Source organism: Hemicordylus capensis, chromosome 2 (assembly GCF_027244095.1).
Source record: "Hemicordylus capensis ecotype Gifberg chromosome 2, rHemCap1.1.pri, whole genome shotgun sequence".
Classification (NCBI taxonomy): domain Eukaryota; kingdom Metazoa; phylum Chordata; class Lepidosauria; order Squamata; family Cordylidae; genus Hemicordylus; species Hemicordylus capensis.
The window spans coordinates 244,767,011-244,787,322 of record NC_069658.1 but is presented as its reverse complement, the minus strand read 5'-3'; the positions used below and the strand labels follow the sequence as shown (position 1 = coordinate 244,787,322).

General features: G+C 44.6%; 1 protein-coding gene across 7 annotated transcripts; it reads left to right on the top strand.

Annotated features, from left to right (window-relative positions):
• The first annotated feature begins 1,584 nt into the window (after positions 1-1,584).
• Positions 1,585-19,705, top strand: LOC128342486 (gastrula zinc finger protein XlCGF7.1-like). 7 transcript variants are annotated; one of them, XM_053289812.1, is made up of 3 exons: positions 1,593-1,691; positions 12,878-12,969; positions 18,345-19,705. In XM_053289812.1, the coding sequence occupies exon 3, from the start codon at positions 18,431-18,433 to the stop codon at positions 19,130-19,132; it is 702 nt and encodes a 233-aa protein (XP_053145787.1). In that variant the 5' UTR covers positions 1,593-1,691; positions 12,878-12,969; positions 18,345-18,430; the 3' UTR covers positions 19,133-19,705. The 7 variants fall into 7 exon arrangements, with proteins under 7 accessions (XP_053145786.1, XP_053145789.1, XP_053145787.1 ...); XM_053289813.1 differs by lacking the exon at positions 1,593-1,691 and adding an exon at positions 6,974-7,109; XM_053289811.1 differs by lacking the exons at positions 12,878-12,969; positions 18,345-19,705 and adding an exon at positions 6,855-8,416 and having other exon boundaries at positions 1,585-1,691.
• The last annotated feature ends 607 nt before the right edge of the window (positions 19,706-20,312 follow it).

Genomic DNA, 20,312 nt, shown 5'->3' with positions numbered 1-20,312 from the left:
GGAGTTGTAGGCAACATGTGCAGGAGGACCAGTGTTGTTCCATCCTGGCCCAATCCCACATAAGGAACATTTTCACACCCAGCTTTTAGTTCATATCTCCTTGGGAATGGAGGTGTGCTTTTACATATCTGCCTAATTTACCCAGAAGTCCCTGCGAGTTATCAGGAAGCACTTCACACAAAATTTGGGTTTTCCACTGCACAATAGAGTGTAGCCTGATTTATATCGGGGTTAAAGAAAATCTACTTTTTGAGTCAGCTTTTCAGGGCAACTTTGAACTTGCAGTATAGCCTTTCAGTAAACGCCTGTGGTAACACCTGCTGCCAGGGAAAGCTCCTGTTATTTGGTAGTCTATTTGGTAGGCAGAGCTCCTCTGGCCACTTCTCTCTCAGCCTAACCTACTTCACAGGGTTGTTGTGAAAGTGAAACTCAAGTATGTAGTACACTGCTCTGGGCTCCTTGGAGGAAGAGCAGGATATAAATGTAAAAATATATAAAATTAAAAACAACAGCAACCACCACCATAATATGGATGGGCTTGTTTCTCTTTAAGGGATAAGTCCTAGTCTCTGTGTGTGTTATTTTCCAGGGCTAGCTAATTCCTGTGTTTTAGTTTGTCCTTGCCTGAAGGTGATGGCATCTGCTAGTGCTGCGGGAGGCCCCACTTTCCTTTGACCCACATCCTGTGTCTCAGCTGGAAGCCTACTCTTTACATAAGAGGAGTGGAACTGAGAGCATAGCGAACAGATCATTGGAGTTTTGCGGATGTTTAGCGGGAAGTGTGTAGGGGAGCCTAGAACAAGCCCCTGTGATCACAAGGAGCCCGGTGGAGAAGAGAAGCTAAGTACAAATCGCTCCCTCATATTCCCACACATAGACTGGGTAAACCCACAGTCAGGTAATGACAAAGAGGTCAAATTTCTAGATACGTTGAATAACTGTGTCCTAGAACAGTTGGTCTTGGAACCAAGCAGAGAGAAGGCAAACTTGGACTTAATCCTGCGTGGCACCCAGGATCTGGTGTGGGATGTCAGTATCATCGACCCTTTAGGGAAAAGTGACCATAGTGCAATCAAATTGATCATGCATGTGGGGAGAGAATCACCAAAGAAGTCTAACACAGACATGATGATTTTCAGAAGAGGAAACTTCTCCAAAATGAGGAGTATGGTGAAAAAAAAAGCTAAAAGATGAAAATCAGGAGAGTCATTTCACTCCCGAATGCATGGAGTTTACTCAAAATCATAATACTAGAAGCCCATTTAGATTGTATAACCAAAAGGAGGAAAGGTGCCACTATGTCCAGGAGGATGCCAGTATGGCGAAGAGAGTGAAGTAACTCTCCTGATTTTCCCTTTCAGCTTTCTTTTCACTATACTCCTCATTTTGGAGCAGTTTCCTATGCTGAAAGTGCCTCCGCTCTTTGCTCACTTAGCAGGGAAAGTGAACTGGGAATGTTCTCACTTGCCTTAGCGTTCTTCATGCTGTTAACTAGTACCACTCTTTTGTTGTGAACTACAACTCCCAAAATGCATTGCAAACCTCAAAGCAATGACAAACAGCTGGCTCCTTTTAACCTGAGCAATGTGTGGAGGGTGGAGGCACAGAAGTCACTGGCTGCTCTCTTGCATAGACTTCCCGTCTGGGAGTTGCCACTTTTTCTTCTCTGGGTCTGGATCCTTATCATTCTGGTAAGTAAAAAGTTTCTTTCCCAAAGAAAAGAGAAGAAACAAGAGAAATCCCTGCCTGGAGAGGGAGGAATAGTGATAGGCAGTGATAGACTTCCCTAGTGGCAGGGCAAGAGGTGGGAGAGCTTGTTGCTTTCTGCATTTAAAATCCTGGGGTGGGAATGTCCCTGTGGGAGCCCCTTCTAAGGTAAGTCTTTGTGGAAGCAGAAAAATAGAGGGACAGAAAGACTTGCAGTCGGATTGTTGAATTCCTTAGACTTCTATCTGATCTTGGAACTCCAAGCAGCCTATCCAGGCTTCTTTGAGAATGTCAGCAAATATGAGGTGAGGAGTGGTCTGTTAGGCATTAAATACACCTGTAGACAAAGCCTGTAGCCAAAGTCTCTTAAGGAAACAGATCCAGATTCTTCAGAAAAGTATTAAATTTTGTTGCTTGTGTCAAGGTCCTGCCAAATGCCAGGGAAGTTCACGGCTTGGCTGAACGCTGTCGACTGAATGACTTATGTTGTTTTTCAGCAAGGAGTAGACGGCTGGTGACAGGATTTATAGTGGCAGCCGATAGCTCCCAGCTGGATATAATTCACGGTTTATCAGCCTTCAGCAAGAGGCCTTTGCTCCTTCTAATAGATTCTAATTGCGTTCTGCGTTTAGTGCGCCTGCGTTGTTGTGGTGTCAGTGTTTCATTGCATAGTTCTTCTTCCGATTGGTCTCTCACGCTTTCTGCTGACTCAGGTTGTTGTGCCTGCTCTAAATCATTAGTTGGATCTACCACAGCCGTTTCATGAATGCTGACAGCCGGGTTCTGCCCCTCAGACACTCCTGACTCGGCTGGAAAGTTACCAGCTTCCCCTTCCTCCTCGCTGTCGGAGATCGACGGCGTGACACTTGTGCTATATGGGACCCGAAGAGAAAAATACTACAGTGTTGCCCGTCTAGCTAAATTTTTTGTCCTGTGCAATGCCTGGAGTACTGGCAAGAAAAGAGCGTGCTCAGTCTCGCCATTTGTAGCCAGTGCCCTTACCCTGACAGAGCAATGATGAATTGTGGTCCAGTAAACATTATTAATACTGACATCTCTGACAGAATAATGAGAAGTGATGGCCCAGTACATCAGCAAACCTTATCCATCTCCATAGCTTCCCATAGTATTGAAATGTGAATGGGTGCTGAAAAATGTCATTCTAGTCCATCATAAAACATTACCCATCAGAAAAGCCTACTATCGTACTGGAATCTGACAGGGTAATGAAAAATTACATTGTTGTCCATCAGAAAATATTATTGGGTAAAAAAATAATTGAAAGGCTAAGAAATTTTTTTGGTGTACCTATGCTCGGCTGAAGCGATTTGGGGCTCTAAGCAATTCATGGGAAGCCCATGCCCAACTAATGATGCCCCTGCAGGGACAGAAGCTCCATAATGGAGAGAATTAATACTGTACTTGTCGTTTGACTCTTTCATGCCTTCCTGGTGCTGTTTCTGCTGTTGCTTCCACAACTGGTGTTTTACTGGGTCTTCCTCATTGTGGCTTTGATCAACTGCACTGGACTGAGAATCTCCCTCTCTGTGTCACAGAACCAAATACATGCTTGTACTCTGCACATCTGTAACATTTCTTCAGGGCTTGCACTGAGCACACACCCATGACTGCTGCCCAGGGAGCTAATAGTCCTACATGTGGCACTCTATGCCACACAGGGCACTTCCCACACTGGGAAGTGCCCCCTCCCTGCTGAGGTTCTATCTTCATACTCGTTTTGTTGGCTATTTACAGTTTTTAGGTATATTTTATTAGAAAGATAGGTCACAGCTGTAATGGTCAGCTATTTAACTGTCCAAACAGACTTTCTCATGTGTATGAGGGAGAGATCAGTAATTATACGAGGAAGGGATGTGACTTGCCCCAAAGCTCCAGTTTTGTCATAAAAAAGCCAGACTGGAATTTGCTTAAATGCATATTGACAAGCCACAATGCCTCTGGGAGAAGGTCCTTTGGACAGATGAGACAAAACTGGAGCTTTTTGGCAAGTCACATGAGCTCTATGTCCACAGATGAAAAAAATGAAGCTTTCAAAGAAAAGAACACCATACCTACTGAGAAACATGGAGGAGGCTCGGTTATATTTTGGGGCTGCTTTGCTGCTTCTGGCATGGGGTGCTTTGAGTCTTTGCAGAGAACAATGAAATCTCAAGACTATCAAGACATTGTGGAGCCAATCGTACTGCCCAGTGTCAGAAAACTCTGTCTCAGTCTCAGGTCATGGATCCTCCAACAGGATAATGATGCAAAACACACAGCTAAAAGCACCCAAGAATGGCTAAGGAGAAAAGATTGGACTATTCTGAAGTGGCCTTCTATGAGCCCTGACTGGAATCCTATCGAACATCTATGGAAAGAACTGAAACATGCAGTCTGGAGAAGGCCCCCTTCAAACCTGACACAGCTGGAGCAGTTTGCTCAGGAAATTGGGCCAAACTACCTGTTGACAGGTGCAAAAGTTTCACTGAGAGCTACAGGAATCGCTTGTTTGCAGTGATTGCCTCTAAAGGTTGTGCAACAAAATATAGGTTCAGGGTCCCATCTTTTTGTCCATGCCATTTTCATTTGTGTTACTATTTGAAATATTCTGTTGCATCAAAACTCTAAAGCAAAGTCTGATTTTTGTTAAATGCGGAATAAACAATGATGGGTGCCAATTACTTTTGTCAGTTTCAAGTTATTTCAGAGACAATTGTGGGTTCTTCTTTTTTTGTGTAGGGGTACCAAGACATTTGTCCACATGTGTACCTGAGGAGTCAAGGCAGGGGTCATAGAGTAGAGGAAAGTAGGGACAGGTAAAGGAGACCCTCACTAGCTGTTTCTGCTTGGTGGTATACATAAGTTAAAATACAAGAAATATAAAAAAACAGGATTAAATGATTAAAACAATTATGTTATGAAACCAATTAAAAGACTGAGAAACAAGTGCACCTTAAGGGTCTTTTTAAAAAGATCCAGAGATGGAGAAACTTTTATTTTAACAGGGTGTGCCTTTTTCAAAAATAAAGCATTTGATCAGGTTCTTCACGAAAAGCTCATGAACAAGTTTAGTGGCCATGGAAAAAGAGGACAGGCCTTCTCATGGACTGGTAGCTGGTGGAAGAACAGAAAGCAGAGAGTAGGAATAAATGGGCAGTTTTCCCAGTGGAGGGATGTGCAGAGTGGGACCTCCATCTCCCAGGGGCGTAGCGAGGTTCCTGGCAGCCAGGGGACTAATTGGAGCTATGGGGCATGCATGCCCCAATGCCCAAGCCTGCATTCAACATCAGATTCAAGGGGTGGGGCAAGCCAACCCTCCCCAGGCAAGCCTTCCCCTCGGCTGGCTCAGATTCTGTGCAGAGCGGGAGGGTGGCGGGCAACAGCGCCAGCTTCAGTGCACTTCTTCTTTTCCCATCGTACTTGAAAAGGGACCCCCCACCAGCTGCAAGGCACTCTTGTCCAATGGGCCCTATGCCCATGCCTGGGGGCCTCTCAAACCCTGTGGGCCCAGATGCAATCACCCCCTCCCCCCTTGTCCAATGGAAACTACATCCCTGCCCCCTCCAGGATCAGGACTGGTGCTTCTTAACTTGTTGATGAATAATCTGGCATTAAAGGTGAGGTGGCCAGCCTTGCTGATGACAACAAGTGATTCCGGGTGCTGACAAAAGATTGCAAAGAGCTCAAAAGGGATCTCTCCTAGCTGAGTAAAATGGCAGATGCAGTTCAGTGGAAGTAAGCAGAAAATGATGCACATTGGGTCTAAAAATACCCACCAACTTCACATATTGACTGATGGGGCAGCAGCTGGCAAACCTTCCTATGAAGCTATTGAAATGGCAACAGGTCAAGCCTCAAAACATGAGATTGTGCCTGCATGGAAACCACTGGAGCTACTTCTCTGAAATCAGGCAGGCCTCAGAAGCTTCTTCCATGCCCTGCAAGGAAAAGGGAGGAGGTTCTTTTCCTACCAGGAAAAGCAAAAGGGTATTATTGGGCAGGATGACTCTGAAATTTGAAAAATGTTTGCGCAAAAGTCCCACATTTCTCATGCTTCAGTTTGGGTGACATCATGGCCAGCAGAAAAGCTACAAGGCCTGTAACTTTTCTCCAGCTCTGAGGAAAAAACAGAAAAACAATGTTGATGAAAAGTAATCTGAACTTTATTTAACATATTTGTCTACCACCCACTCCCATAATCTCTAGGCAGTTGACATCAATAAAACAAACCGAGAAATTTTAAAACAGTTAAAACATATAAAAGTTCAAATTAAAATAACTAAACCATAAGAACTGCTCAATAACTAAAAAGCTAAAAAGCTTGGCTGAAGAGATGTGTCTTCAGATCTTTCCTAAAAGCCAACAGCAACAGAGTAGCTCTAATCTCAGCTGCAATTAAATGACAATGAAAGGGTTCAAAGAACCAGCGCCACCCAGCTCCTGAGGACCCCCCAGCTCAGAAGTAAGATTCATTATATTACTCTCAGGAGAGTGTGCATAGGATTGCTGCCAAGTCAATGAAAGGGAATGAATAGGTGGGATGTGCTTGACCAGCAACTAGCAATCATAAAACATTACCCATCAGAAAAACATACCTCTATACTGAAATCTGACTGGGTAATGGAAAATTAAGTTCTGGTCCATCAGAAAATATTACTGGGTAAACAAATATTGGACAGGTGAAGATAAAGTATCAATACACCAGCCCTGGGCTGAAGAGATTGGGGGCTCTAAGCAATTCATTGGAGGCCCATACCCCGCCCCCAATGATGCCCAATGATTGTAGACCCATAAAGGAGATAATTAATTTTGTACATATTATTCAGCTCCATGATAGCTTCCTGGTCTTGCCTCTGCTGTTGGTACCAGAAGTGATGTTTTCACATCAGGGTATCTAAAAATGACAATTTTAAAAAAGCACTTGAAAACCCACCTCTTCAGACAAGCTTTTCCAGCTGTTTTTAATTTTTAGATTGCCTTAATTGTTTTAAGATTTAGGTTGTTTTATGTTGTTCTTAACCACCCAGAAATGAAGGTTTGGGGCAGTGTACAAATTTGACAGACAAATAAATAAATAAATACTTTTTGTCGCTGGATATTGGCGGTCACTTGCCTACCTAGGTTCATTCTCTTCTTCCCATTTCCAGATGAAGAGCCTCAACACAGAAGCCTGGACCACGGTCATTTCTCCTGCGGCTGACTTTAACTGCAACTAGGTTTTTGAGGTGACAAATGGAGGACCAAAACCCCACAGGCCCCCCAATAGGGAAAAAGTCAGAAGAAACAGGTGATGGCCCTCATGACGTTCAGGGGACTTCACTCTGCAATGATCCTGAAGCACTCTTGGCTACTTCTAAGCAAGACCCCAGAGCCAAGCCATCAACAAAACAGAGGGTTTTGAGGTACGTTACTAGGCTTCTCGGAACAGAGAGAAGATATAGATGCTCAGTGTGTGACAAAACCTTCAGGAGGTGCCCACAGCTTACTAGACATCTAAGAACCCACACAAGAGAGACACTCTATAGGTGTTCTGTGTGTGGAAAGGCCTTCAGGCGGCACCTAAAGCTTACTATACACCAAAGAACTCATAAAGGAGTGGAACCATATAAATGCTTGGAGTGTGGAAAGAGATTTCCTTATATCGAAAACCTTATTGCCCATTCAGGAACCCACACAAGGGAGAAGCCATATTCATGTGCACAGTGTGGAAAAGGTTTTGCGTATAAAATGCATCTTACTAGACATCAAAGAACCCACACAGGGGAGAAGCCATATTCATGCGCACAGTGTGGAAAAAGCTTTGCTCTGAAACATCATCTTACTGGACATCAAAGAACCCACACAGGGGAGAAACCATATTCATGCTCACTCTGTGGAAAAAGCTTTGCTCAGATAAATAATCTTACTGTACATCAAAGAACCCACACAGGGGAGAAACCATATTCATGCTCACACTGTGGAAAAAGCTTTGGTTATAAAATTGATCTTACTAGACATGAAAGAATTCACACAGGAGAAAAGCCCTACACATGCTCACACTGTGGGAAAAGCTTTGCTCAGAAACAACATCTTACTGGACATCAAAAGACCCATGAAATGAAGAAACCTTAGAAATGCTTGGAGGGTGGAGAGAGTTTCTGTCATTAATCAATCCACCATGCACATAAAATTAACCTTAGAAGAGAGAGCTTTTTACAAACACTTTTATTCTGGCAGGAGCCTTGATGATGAGGGCTCCTTAATGAACAGGATACAATACACACAGAAGAGGAAACTTAACTATTTGGAGTGTGGAAAGAGCTTCAGTCACAACACATACTGCTTTTTGCTTCAAGAAATCCACACAGGCAAAATTGCAACCTGTTTGTCCCAATGTAATTATGTCCTTTGAGTGTTCTTCATTTCTGAGCCTTGTGATCCAGCATTTTTAAGTGGCATCTCAATGAGGAACTCCCTGGTGGTTTTAATCATGTCTTTAATTGTGCTGGGCTCAATGTTTTTAAGTGCTTTGATTAAGAAGGGGGAGAAATGTGATCTGAAGCTTTTCCCATTGATGGAGTAATTGCAGCGATCATCTTCTGAGGCATCCGATTATTCAGCTGCAGTGGAACAGAAATGTTAGCTGCTTTTTAGAGGTTTTAAAAAACAAGCCAGCAGTATTGTCATGTATTTTCTGTGCTTACTAATAAATTTGGATTATTTTTCTTGGTTTGTGTTCCAGTGGCCCATGTAACAAACCTGTTTCCAACCATTGCTAGTCCCTTGCTAATAGAGCAAAGTGGTCCCTTTTCAAAGTGGTGATTCTCTTTATTTAGCCAGGGGAGAGGAACTGGCCCTATCGAACCCCAGCACAGCAACCCTCTAGTAGGTGATCCTCGTATCTATCTTATGTTTGTTTTTTAGATGGTAAGCCCTTTGGGGACATAAATCTATCTTATTCTCGATGTTGTTATTATCTTATTTTTCGATTTAAACCCCTTTGGGAGGTTTTGTCAAAAAGCAGTATAAATATTCTTCATTATCAGTCTTAGTAGTAGAGGCTGTCAGGAAATCCATAATCACTTGTTTATTAATTAAAAGATTTTATATACTGCCCAATCCACAGACTAAAAGGCAAGAAGGGCGGTGTACAAGGAAGACATCATGGCATAATCATGCCATGATGTTAACAGCTTTGGCATTCCAGCTAGTTTTGGACTACACCTCCCATCATCCCCAGTCACATTAGCTATGTAGTCATGTATGTTGGGAGTTGTAGGCAACATCTGCAGGAGGACCAGAGTTGTTCCATACTTGTCCAATCCCAATTTTCGTGCCGAGCTTTTAGTTCATGTCTCCTTGGGAATGGAGCTGTGCGTTCACATATCTGCCTAATTTACCCAGAAGTCCCTGTGTGTTATCAGGAAGCACTTCACACACAATTTGGGTTTTTCACTGCACAATAGAGTGTAGCCTGATTTATATTGGGGTTAAAGAAAATCTGTTTGAGTCAGCTTTTCAGGGCAACTTTGAACTTGCAGTAAAGCCTTTCAGTCAACCTGTGGTAATGCCTGTTGTCAGGGAAAGCTCCTGGTATTTGGTAGGCAGAGTGCCTCTGGTAAATAAAAACAGCAACTACCACCACCACCACCATAAGATGGACACCAGCAACAGCCACAGGAGAGATGCTGTGCTGGGGCTGGATAGGGCCAGTTGCTCTGCCCTTGCTCAATAAAGAGAAATATCAATTTTAAAAAGAGAACATAAGAACAGCCCTGCTGGATCAGGCCCAAGGCCTATCTAGTCCAGCATCCTGTTCCACACTGTGGCCCACCAGATGCTGCTGGAAGCCTACAGGCAGGGGTTGAGGGCATGCCCTCTCTCCTGCTCTTACTCCCCTGCAACTGGTACTCAGAGGCATCCTGGCTTTTGAGGCTGGAGGAGGCCTATAACCTTCCGACTAGTAGCTGTTGATAGACCTCTCCTCCATGAAGTTATCCAAATCTCTCATAAAGCCATCCAGGTTGTTGGCTATCACCACATCTTGTGTCAGAGAATTCCACACATTGATTATGTGTTGTGTGAAAAAGTACTTCCGTCTGTTGGTCCTAAATTTCTTGGCAATCAATTTCATGGGATGTCCCCTGGTTCTAGTGTTATGGGGGAGTGAGAAGAATTTCTCTCTATCCACTTTTTCCACCCCATGCATGATTTTATAGACCTCTATCATGTCTCCCCGCAGTCGTCTGTTTTCTAAACTAAATAGCCCCAGGTGTTGTAGCCTTGCCTCATGTGCTCTAGGCACCTGATCATATTGGTTGCCCTCTTCTGCACCTTTTCCAGTTCTACAATGTCCTTGTTTAGATGTGGTGACCAGAATTGTACACAGTACTCCAAGCATGGCCGCACCATAGTTTTGTATAAGGGCATTGTAATATTAGCTGTTTTAATCTCCTTCCTAATGATCTCTAACATGGAATTGGCCTTTTCACAGCTGCCGCACATTGGGTCGACACTTTCAATGAGCTGTCCACCACGACCTCAAGATCCCTCTCCTGGTCAGTCACTGATAGCTCAGATCCCATCAGCATATACATGAAGTTGGGGTTTTTTGTCACAATGTGCATCATTTTATATTTTCCAACACTGAAGCGCTTTTGCCATTTTGTCGCCCACTCTCCCAGTTTGGGGAGATCCTTTTGGAGCTCCTCACAAACCATTATGGATTTCACTACCTGAAAGAATTTGGTATCATCTGCAAATTTGGCCACCTCACTGTTTACCCCTACTTGTAGATCATTTATGAATAAATTAATAAGCACCGGTCCCAGTACAGATCCCTGGGGACCACACTTCTTATTTCCCACCATTGGGAAAAACTCTGCTTCCTGACCTTCAATCAGTTAGCAATCCACATATATACTTGTCCACTTATCACATGACTGCTACGTTTTCTCAAGAGTCTTTGATGAGGAAATTTGTTGAAAGCTTTTTGGAAGTCCAGGTATAGTATCTCAACTGGAGCACCTTGATCCACACACCTGTTTACACTCACAAAGAACTCCAAAAAATTTGTGAGGCAAGATTTACCTTTGAAGAAGCCATGCTGGTTCTCTCCCATCAGGGCATGTTCTTCGATGTGCTTTACTGTTTTATCCTTGAGGATGCTTTCCATCCATTTGCCTTGAATGGACATTTAGCTAACCAGCCTGTAATATCCTGGATCTCCCCTGGATCCCTTTTTGATAATCGGTGTTACATTTGTTACTTTCCAATCCTCTGGTACAGAGCCTGATTGCAGGTTATATATTTCAGCATGGAGGTCAGCAATTTCACATTTGAGTTCCTTGAGGACTCTTGGATGGATGCCGTCTGGCCCTGGTGATTGATGCCGTCTGGCCCTGGTGCCTCAGTTCTTTAGCCTCCATCCCCGAAAAGCCTGTTTCAGGAACTGGTCTATGCTCAGTATCCACTGCTATGAAGATGGACGCAAAGAACTCATTTAGCTTCTCTGCAACCTCCATATCCTCCTGAATAATCCCTTTCACTCCCTGATTGTCTAATGGTCCAGCCACCTCCCTGGCAGGTTTCCTGCATCTGATGCATTTTAAGAAGTTTTTGTTATTCCTCTTGATGCTTTTATCTAAATGTTTCTCATACTCTCTTTTTGGCTTCCTTATTGTCACCTGGCATTTCCTTTGCCAGAGTTTGTGTTCCTTTCTGTTCTCCTCATTTGCCCAAGCCTTCCAATTTCAGAAGGAAGTCTTCTTCCCTTTTATGGCTTCCGTGACATGACCTGTTAGCCATGCTGGCATCCTCCTGGACTTAGTGGTATCCTTCCTCCTTTTGGGTATACAATCTAACTGGGCTTCTAGTATTGTGGTTTTGAGTAAACTCCATGCATTCTGGAGCGAAGTGACTCTCCTGATTTTCTCTTTCAGCTTTCTTTTCTTTCACCATACTCCTCATTTGGGAGCAGTTTCCAATGCTGAAGGTGCCTCCGCTCTTTGCTCACATAGCAGGGTAACTGAGCTGGGAATGTTCCCACTTGCCTTAGCTTTCTTCGTGCTGTGAACTACCACTCTTCTTGCTGTGAACTACCACTCCCAGAATGCATTGCAAACCTCAAAGAAATGACAATCCGCTGGCTCCTCTTAACCTACCTGAGCAATGTGTGGAGGCACTGAAGTCACTGGCTGCTCTCTTGCATAGACTTCCCATCTCCTGCCTCGAAGTTGCTACATTTTCTTCTCTGGGTCTGGATCCTAATCATTGTGGTAAATGAAAAGTTGCTTTCCCAAAGAAAAGAGGAGAAATAAGGAAAATCCCTGGAATAGTGATAGGCAGATGGAGCAATAGACTTCCCTAGTGGGGTGCTTTGAGTCTGTGCAGGGAACAATGAAATCTCAAGACTATCAAGACATTCTGGAGCCAATCGTACTGTCCAGTGTCAGAAAACTCTGTCTCAGTCTCAGGTCAAGGATCCTCCAACAGGATAATGATACAAAACACACAGCTAAAAGCACCCAAGAATGGCTAAGGAGAAAAGATTGGACTATTCTGAAGTGGCCTTCTATGAGCTCTGATTGGAATGCTATTGAATCCTATTGAACATCTATGGAAAGAACTGAAACATGCAGTCTGGAGAAGACACCCTTCCAACCTGACACAGCTGGAGCAGTTTGCTCAGGAAAAGTGGGCCAAACTACCTATTGACAGGTGCAGAAGTCTCATTGAGAGCTACAGGAATCACTTGTTTGCAGTGATTGCCTCTAAAGGTTGTGCAACAAAATATTAGGTTCTGGGTCCCATCATTTTTGTCCATGCCATTTTCATTTGTGTTATTATTTGAAATATTCTGTTGCATCAAAACTCTAAAGCAAAGTCTGATATTTGTTAAATGCGGAATAAACAATGATGGGTGCCAATTATGTAAAAAACCAGGGAGAGGATTGACCAATGGGGAAGAACAAATGGAAACCAGAAGCACCACTGACTGTTCTGGTTTCACTTCCCCAACCAGGCTTCCCACCAACCTGTGCTTTCTTCTGGACGTGAACTACAACTCCCAGAATGCATTGCAAGCCTTAAAAAACATAAATGACAAACAACTGGCTCCTTTTAACTGGTGCAAAGTGTGGAGGATGGAAGCATTTAAGTCTTTGCTTGTGCTTTTTATTTTTTTTTTTAGGTTTTCCCATCTCCAGTCTTGGATGTGCTGCTTTTCCTTCCCTGAGGCTGGATCCTGGTGGTTCTCTCTTCCTGTTTCCAGTGGAAATTTGTGTAAGTGAATAGTTGCTTCTCCAAAAAGAAGCAACCAGGCAATCCCTGCCTAGAGAAGGAGGTATAGTGCTAGGTAGAGAGAGGAATAGAGTTCCCTAGTGGCAGGGAACAAGGAGGGAGGGCTTGTTGCTTTCTGTTGGAAATTAAGGACTTTGCACTGTCTCTTGTCTCAGACAGGGGAGGACAGACCAGAGGCGTAACTAGGGAAAACGACGCCTGGGGCAAGCACTGAAATTGCGCCCCCTCCAGAGGAGTATCTAGGGAAAATAGCGCCTAGGGCAAGCACTGAAATTGCACCCCCCCAACATCTGCCACCCATCTTTCAGATAACTGACTGTTCTCAACTTCCCCCCAACATTATTATTAATGTTGGCTGACATTCTCATTGCATGCAAAAAGACCTAGCCTGCCAAGCCCCACTGCAACTAATGAAGCAGCTTTGGGAAACCTCTCCATGTGCTATTATTATTATTATTACATGTATATGTTGTTCTTCCTCCAAGGAGCCCAGAGCGATGTAGTACATACTTAAGTTTCCCTTCACAACAACCCTGTGAGGTAGGTTAGGCTGAGAGAGAAGTGACTTGCCCAGAGTCACCCAGCAAGTCTCATGGCTGAATGGGGATTTTTTGAACTCAGGTCTCCCCAGTCCAAGTCCAGCACTCTAACCACTACACCACGCTGGGTCTAATGAAGATCCTCCAGCACAATTAAAATCACAGCCAGTGGCTGAAGAGGAAACACAAAACAATAGCATCTCTCTAGATGTGCATATTATTTTGGTGTTGCAACCAGCTTTTGTTCAGGTCTAATGTTAAAATCCTTCACATTTCAAATGGCCCTTGACAGCTCAAAGTATTGTCAGCAACTTACATGCTCCAATTTCAGAGTGCAAGAACACATCCTTTTGCAATCCTCTCAACCCCCACCCCACCCCACATTTCTAGATTATTAGAGTAACAATATCAATCAATCAATCAAATAAAATTAAATTAAAGTGAAATTAATTAAAAATGAATTTAATCAAAATTTAACTTTTGACATTCTGGCAGGCCAAGAATAATTTAAATTCATATGAAATAAATTTAATTAAAATTCAATCTAATACAAGACAATCTGTACAAAACACATTATAAAATGCATTGTTCTCCCTATCCATCTTTGCCAAATCATCATCACACTGAACTTGGAGCACTTGTAAGGGGGGAAAAATAGAGTCGTTTTTCTCATAATTTTGGGTAAGATTACATTTGGATCAGAAGGGAGAAGGGGAAAGAAAGAGGAAAAGGATGGGGTAAGAGCCTTCACTGGGGGTGGGGAGAGACGGGTGCAGGCTTTGAGAGGAGCTACTTCGTTCCGCCAAACCTTTGTGCTTTTCCTTTAAAATTGCTTCCACCGTGGCCGAGGGATGGGGGGAAGTGAGCATCTGGCTTGGGATGGGAAAGAGAGAGAGAGAGAGAGATACAGAGCAAGAGAAACGGCGGCAGCTTCGGAAAGAGAGTGAGAGCGCGATAGAGAGAAGGAGGGAGGCTTGTTGGGAAAGAGAGAGCGCAAGCGAGATACAGAGAAAGAGGGAAATGGAAGAGGAAGCTTGGGAAAGAGAGTGCGCGTGGAGCTGGGGCATTTTTGTGTGTAGCTATTTTGAATGCCTTTTGTGCCGAAAGGTGTAATATAAAACTCTGCAGAATGCATGGTATTGATAGGAACATGAAATTATCAGAGTTGGGAAGGGAACAGCAGCCAAGAAGCTGCTTTTGGTTGGGAGGACGTGGGTCTCCTCGCCCTCCTGCTGCTGCTGCCGTTCTTGGCCAAGACGTGTGCAGGGGGGGGAGGCAGGGGGGGCGGCGGCGGCGGCACACAAGCCCCGCTGTGGCGCCCCCCGCCCGGCCCGGGAGCTGCTTTCACTTTCGCCCAGGCGGAAGCGGCGCCGGCGATTGGGGACGAATGATGAGCCCCCGGGCCAGAATTTAAGTTTTGGTCTCTTGGAGCCGAGCAAGGCAAGGATTCAGGAAAAAAAGCACCCTGCCTCCCTCGATCACGTCTTTGGCGGGCCAACCCAACGTTAGGCAGCACAGCAGGCGGGGGTTAGTTGGCCTCCTCTTTTCCCTCGGCACCCGCCGCCCCCCTGATCCACAACGTTTGAATGATCATTCACTCAGCACCTGAAGGACCGGCGGCGGCGAGAAAAAGCTGCGTGTTGTCGGGACGGAGTCGGTCGGGACTCAGGACTTCTTTGACCTGCTGCGCTGGCTGCTTTGGCTTTGCTGGTGCAAACTGCGGTGCGGGGAACTCGGCGGCCCTCCTGCCTGCACCTGCCCTGCAGCCGACGCTCACGCTCTTCCTCCGGCTCCGGGACCACGCCACGTGCATAAGGCGAGGGAGGACGGACGTCACGCACGCATGCACAGCGTGACTCGGCATGCCGGCCGAGTCGTGCGTGCGTGCGTGAAGAGACTGAGACCCCCTCCCTCACCCTGGCTGGCAGGCAACAAACCACTAGAGGGCCTCTTTCTGGCCTAGTTTGACACTCCACTCGACATACACGACAGTGAGCAATGAGCATTCGGCGCCCGCCGCCAAGCCAGGCCAGTAGCGGGGGGGGGGGGGCGCTGCGGGCGCCACGCGGGGACCGTTCCTCCTGGAGAAATTTTTATTAAAGGAATTTTTTTTAAAAAAATCGGGGATCGGCGGGGGTCATGGTGGCGCCCCCCACGTGACCCGCGAAGATGGCGCCGGGGGCACATGCCCCCTGCCCCCCCTATCGTTACGCCGCTGGGACAGACTAGTGAGTCAGAGGGCTAGAGGGTCAAGACATTGGTTATCCCTTCTCTACTGCTTTGACACTATCCCTTTGGAATGCTAATCTCAGGGAGTTCCTTCCTTCCAGCCACAGCCACTTCTTCTCTCTCTCTTCCCTACCTGCCCTTCTACCTTGCAACATGGCAAGCTCCTCTCCCTGCACCATGTGTATAGAGAAGATGCAGAATCCATCTGCATCCAGCTAGATAGATAGATTAGAGATCCTAACTCCTCACTTTCCTATCTAGAATGGAGTTCCTTAATAAATGCCTTATATATTGATTTGAAACTATGAATTGGCTCCAAGTTACTTTACTCTCAGCATACCCGCATGCCTAAGTAAATTCCACTGTGTTGTGCCTCTGTGCACTCTGCTATAATGAGAAAGGGATTCTCTCACCACAGAGAATTCCCAACACTTTCTGCATTTAAAAGCCTGGAGTGGGGGATGTTCTTGTGGGAGGCTGGATAGAAGCAGCACCTTGGTGGCCCAAAACACAGAAAGAAGAGTTGCAGCCTGATAATGTATTTCTTAGACTTGTCTTGGAACCCCAAGCAGCCTCTACAGGTTTTGGTTAGAATGACAGCAGGATGGCTCTGAGAACCAGTTGCAGGGGAGTAATGGCAGGAGAGAGGGCATGCCCTCAACTCCTGCCTGTGGCTTCCAGCAGCACCTGGTGGTCCACTGTGAGAAACAGGATGCTGGACTAGATGGGCCTTGGGCCTGATCCAGCAGGGCTGTTCTTATGCTCTTATTACTTAGTTAATACAAATGCAGACAATCTAACACCAAAGGCTCGTAAGGAAAAAAATTCATCTTCTACAGAAAAGAACTAGATTTTGTGGCTTGTGCCACACAGTTATTGGCACCCAAATAACGCTGAACTCCAAAGGGGGAAAGACGGCAGTGGTGTTTGTTAAGGCAAATTGCATGTACTGTGCAATGCCTGGTGAACCGGCAAGAAAAGAGCATGCTCAGTCTCTCCATTTGTAGCCAGTGCCAGGGGTGTAGCTAGGAGAGATGGGGCCTGTGTTCATCCCTCTCTCTGGCAGACCCCCAGAGTGAGGGAGATAATGAAGAAAATAGGGAGGGATGGACCTGGAGGGCCCTCAGGAGCTGGGGGCCTGTGTTCTTTGAACCCTTTCGCTCAATTATAGCTATGCCCCTGGCCAGTGCCCTTACCCTGACAGAGCAATGGGAAATGATGGTCCAGTCCCACCTAATGGCACAGCGGGGAAATGACTTGATTAGCAAGCCAGAGGTTGCTGGTTTGAATCCCCGCTGGTATGGGGATTTATATCGGGTAGCAGTGATTTAGGAAGATGCAGAAAGGGATCATTGGTGGGGGTTTTTTAAATTGTTACCCCAGTGGGCAAAACAGCAAAGGACTAAGGAATAAGCACACACTCTAGTTACAGAGTGGTTAGCAGAGGATGGTTCAGTTGTTGCAACTATTTAGAGAAAACACATGGAGATCCTTGTAGAACTAAATACTAAGTATTTATTGGTTAAATACACTTGAAAAGGTAAGGCGGGAGATAGATATTTCCATCTGTTCTCTAAGAGGAAAGGAAGGATTGTGACTCAGCCCAGGAAGTGCGGAAGAGTCAGATCAGGGGTCATAGAGTAGAGACAGGTAGAAGAGTTAGGGAGACCCTTACTCACTGTCTCTACTCCCAGTGCCCCTAGTGGTCATTAGGATATTTGGTGCCAAAGGTCGATGCACTGGAATTCCATTTCCAACAATCATCTCATACTGTGCGGGAGATGGCAATGATAAATCCCTCCGGTATTCTATCAAAGACAACCACATGCCAGGAATCAACAATGACTTGATAGCACACTTTATCTTCACACTCAGGATACATGATTCAAAAATACTGAAATCTGATGGGATGAGAAATTATGGCTGAGTAAATCAGCAAACATTAGCCATCAGAAGAGCTTCCCCTAGTATTGAAATGTGAATGGGTGCTGAAAAAGGTCAGTCTCATCAATCATAAAACATTACCCATCAGAAAAACATACCTCTATACTGAAATCTGACTGGGTAATAGAAAATTATGTTCTGATCCATCAGAAAATATTACTGGGTAAACAAATATTGGACAGGAGGTGAAGATAAAGTATCAATACACCAGCCCTGGGCTGAAGAGATTGGGGGCTCTAAGCAATTCATTGGGGGCCCATATCCCGCCCCCAATGATGCCCAATGACTGTAGACCCATAAAGGAGATAATTAATTTTGTACATATTATTCAACTCCATGATAGCTTCCTGGTCCTGCCTCTGCTGTTGGTACCAGAATTGATGTTTTCCACGTCAGGGTATCTGAAAATGACAGTTTTTAAAAAGCACTTGAAAACCCAACTCTTCAGCCAAGCTTTCCCAGCTGTTTTTAATTTTTAGATTGCCTTAATTGTTTTAAGATTAAACTTCTTTTATATTGTTGTTAACTGCCCAGAGATGAAAGTTTGGAGCGGTGTACAAATTTGACAGATAAATAAATAAATTTGTCGCTGCATATTGGAGGTCACTTGCCTACCTAGGTTCATTCTCTTCTTCCCATTTCCAGATGAAGAGCCTCAACACAGCAGTCTGGACCACTGTCATTTATCCTGGGGCTGACTGTAGTCTGCAGCTCGGTTTTTAGGGGGACAAATGGAGGACCAAAACCCCACAGGCCCCCCAATAGGGGAAAGGTCAGAAGAAACAGGTGATGGCCCTCATAACGTTCAGGGGACTGCAGTCTGCAATGATCCTGAAGCACTCTTGTCTATTTCTAAGCAAGACCCCAGAGCCCAGCCATCAACAAAAGAGAGGGTTTTGAGGTACCTTACTAGGCTTCTCAGAAGATATAGATGCTCAGTGTGTGACGAAACCTTCAGGAGGTGCCCACAGCTTACGAGACATCTAAGAACCCACAAAGGAGAGACACTCTATAGGTGTTCTGAGTGTGGAAAGACCTTCAGGCGGCATCTAAAGCTTACTATGCACAAAAGAACCCATAATGGAGTGGAACCATATAAATGCTTGGAGTGTGGAAAGAGATTTCTTCATATCGAAAACCTTATTGCCCATTCAGGAAGCCACACAGGAGAAAAGCCATATTCATGCTCACAGTGTGGAAAAAGCTTTGCTCTGAAACATCATCTTACTGTACATCAAAGAACTCACACAGGGGAGAAACCATATTCATGCTCATACTGTGGGAAAAGCTTTGCTCAGCAAACTAATCTTACTAGACATGAAAGAACACACACAGGAGAAAAGCCCTACACATGCTCGCAGTGTGGGAAAAGATTTGCTCTGAAACAACATCTTACTGCACATCAAAGAATCCATGAAGTGAAGAAACCATAGAAATGCTTGGAGGGTGGAGAGAGTTTCTGTCGCTAAATAATCCACCATGCACATGAAAGAAACCCTTGAAGAGAGACATTTTTACAATGCTAGCATTCTAGCAAGAGCTTTGATGATGAATCATGCCTTAATGAACAGGATAAAATACACACTGAAGAGGAAATGTAACTATTTGGAGTGTGGAAAGAGTTTCAGTCACAACACATACTGCTTTTCACCTCAAGAAATCCACACAGGCAAAATTACAATTTGTTTGTCTGAAACTAATTATGTCCTTTGAGTGTTCTTCATTTTTGACCTGTGTTATCCACTATTTTTAAGTGGCTTCTCAATGAGGAGCTCCCTGGTAGTTTTAATTGTGTCTTTTATTGTGCTGGGTTCAATGTTTTTAAGTGCTTTAAGAAGGGGGAGAAATGTGATCTGAAGCTTTTCCCATTGATGGAGTTCGATCAACTTCTGAGGCATCTGAGCATTCAGCTGAAGTGGAACAGAAATGTTAGCTGCTTTTTAGAGGTTTTTAAAAATAGCAGTATTGTATTTTATGTGCTTACTAATAAAGTTAGATTATATTTCTCGGTTTGTATTCCAGTGGCCCATGTAACAAACCTGTTTCCAACCATTGCTAGTCCCTTGCTAATAGAGGAAAGAGGTCCCTTTTCAAAGCGGTGATTCTCTTTATTTAGCCGGGGGAGAGGAACTGTCCCTATCCAACCCCAGCACAGCATCCCTCTAGTTAGTGGCAGGTCCTGGCATCAATCTTATGTTTGTTTTTTAGATGGTAAGCCCTTTGGGGACATAAATCTATCTTACACTCTTATTTGTGTGTGTGTGTGTGTGTGTATATATATGTGTGTATGTGTCTATATATATATGTGTGTGTGTGTGTGTGTGTATAGTCAAAAAGCAAAATAAATATTTTTCATTGTCATAATCTTAGTAGCAGAGGCTGTCAGAATATCCATAACTATTTACTTTCTTACTTACTATACCACCCAATTTAAAAAACAAGAAGGGCGGTGTACCAGGAAGACATCATGGCATAATCATGCCATGATGTTAACAGCTTTGCCTTTCCAGCTAGTTTTGGACTACAACTTCTATCATCCTCTGTCACAGTACCTATGTAGTCATGTATGATGGGAGTTGTAGGCAACATCTGCAGGAGGACCAGAGTTTTTCC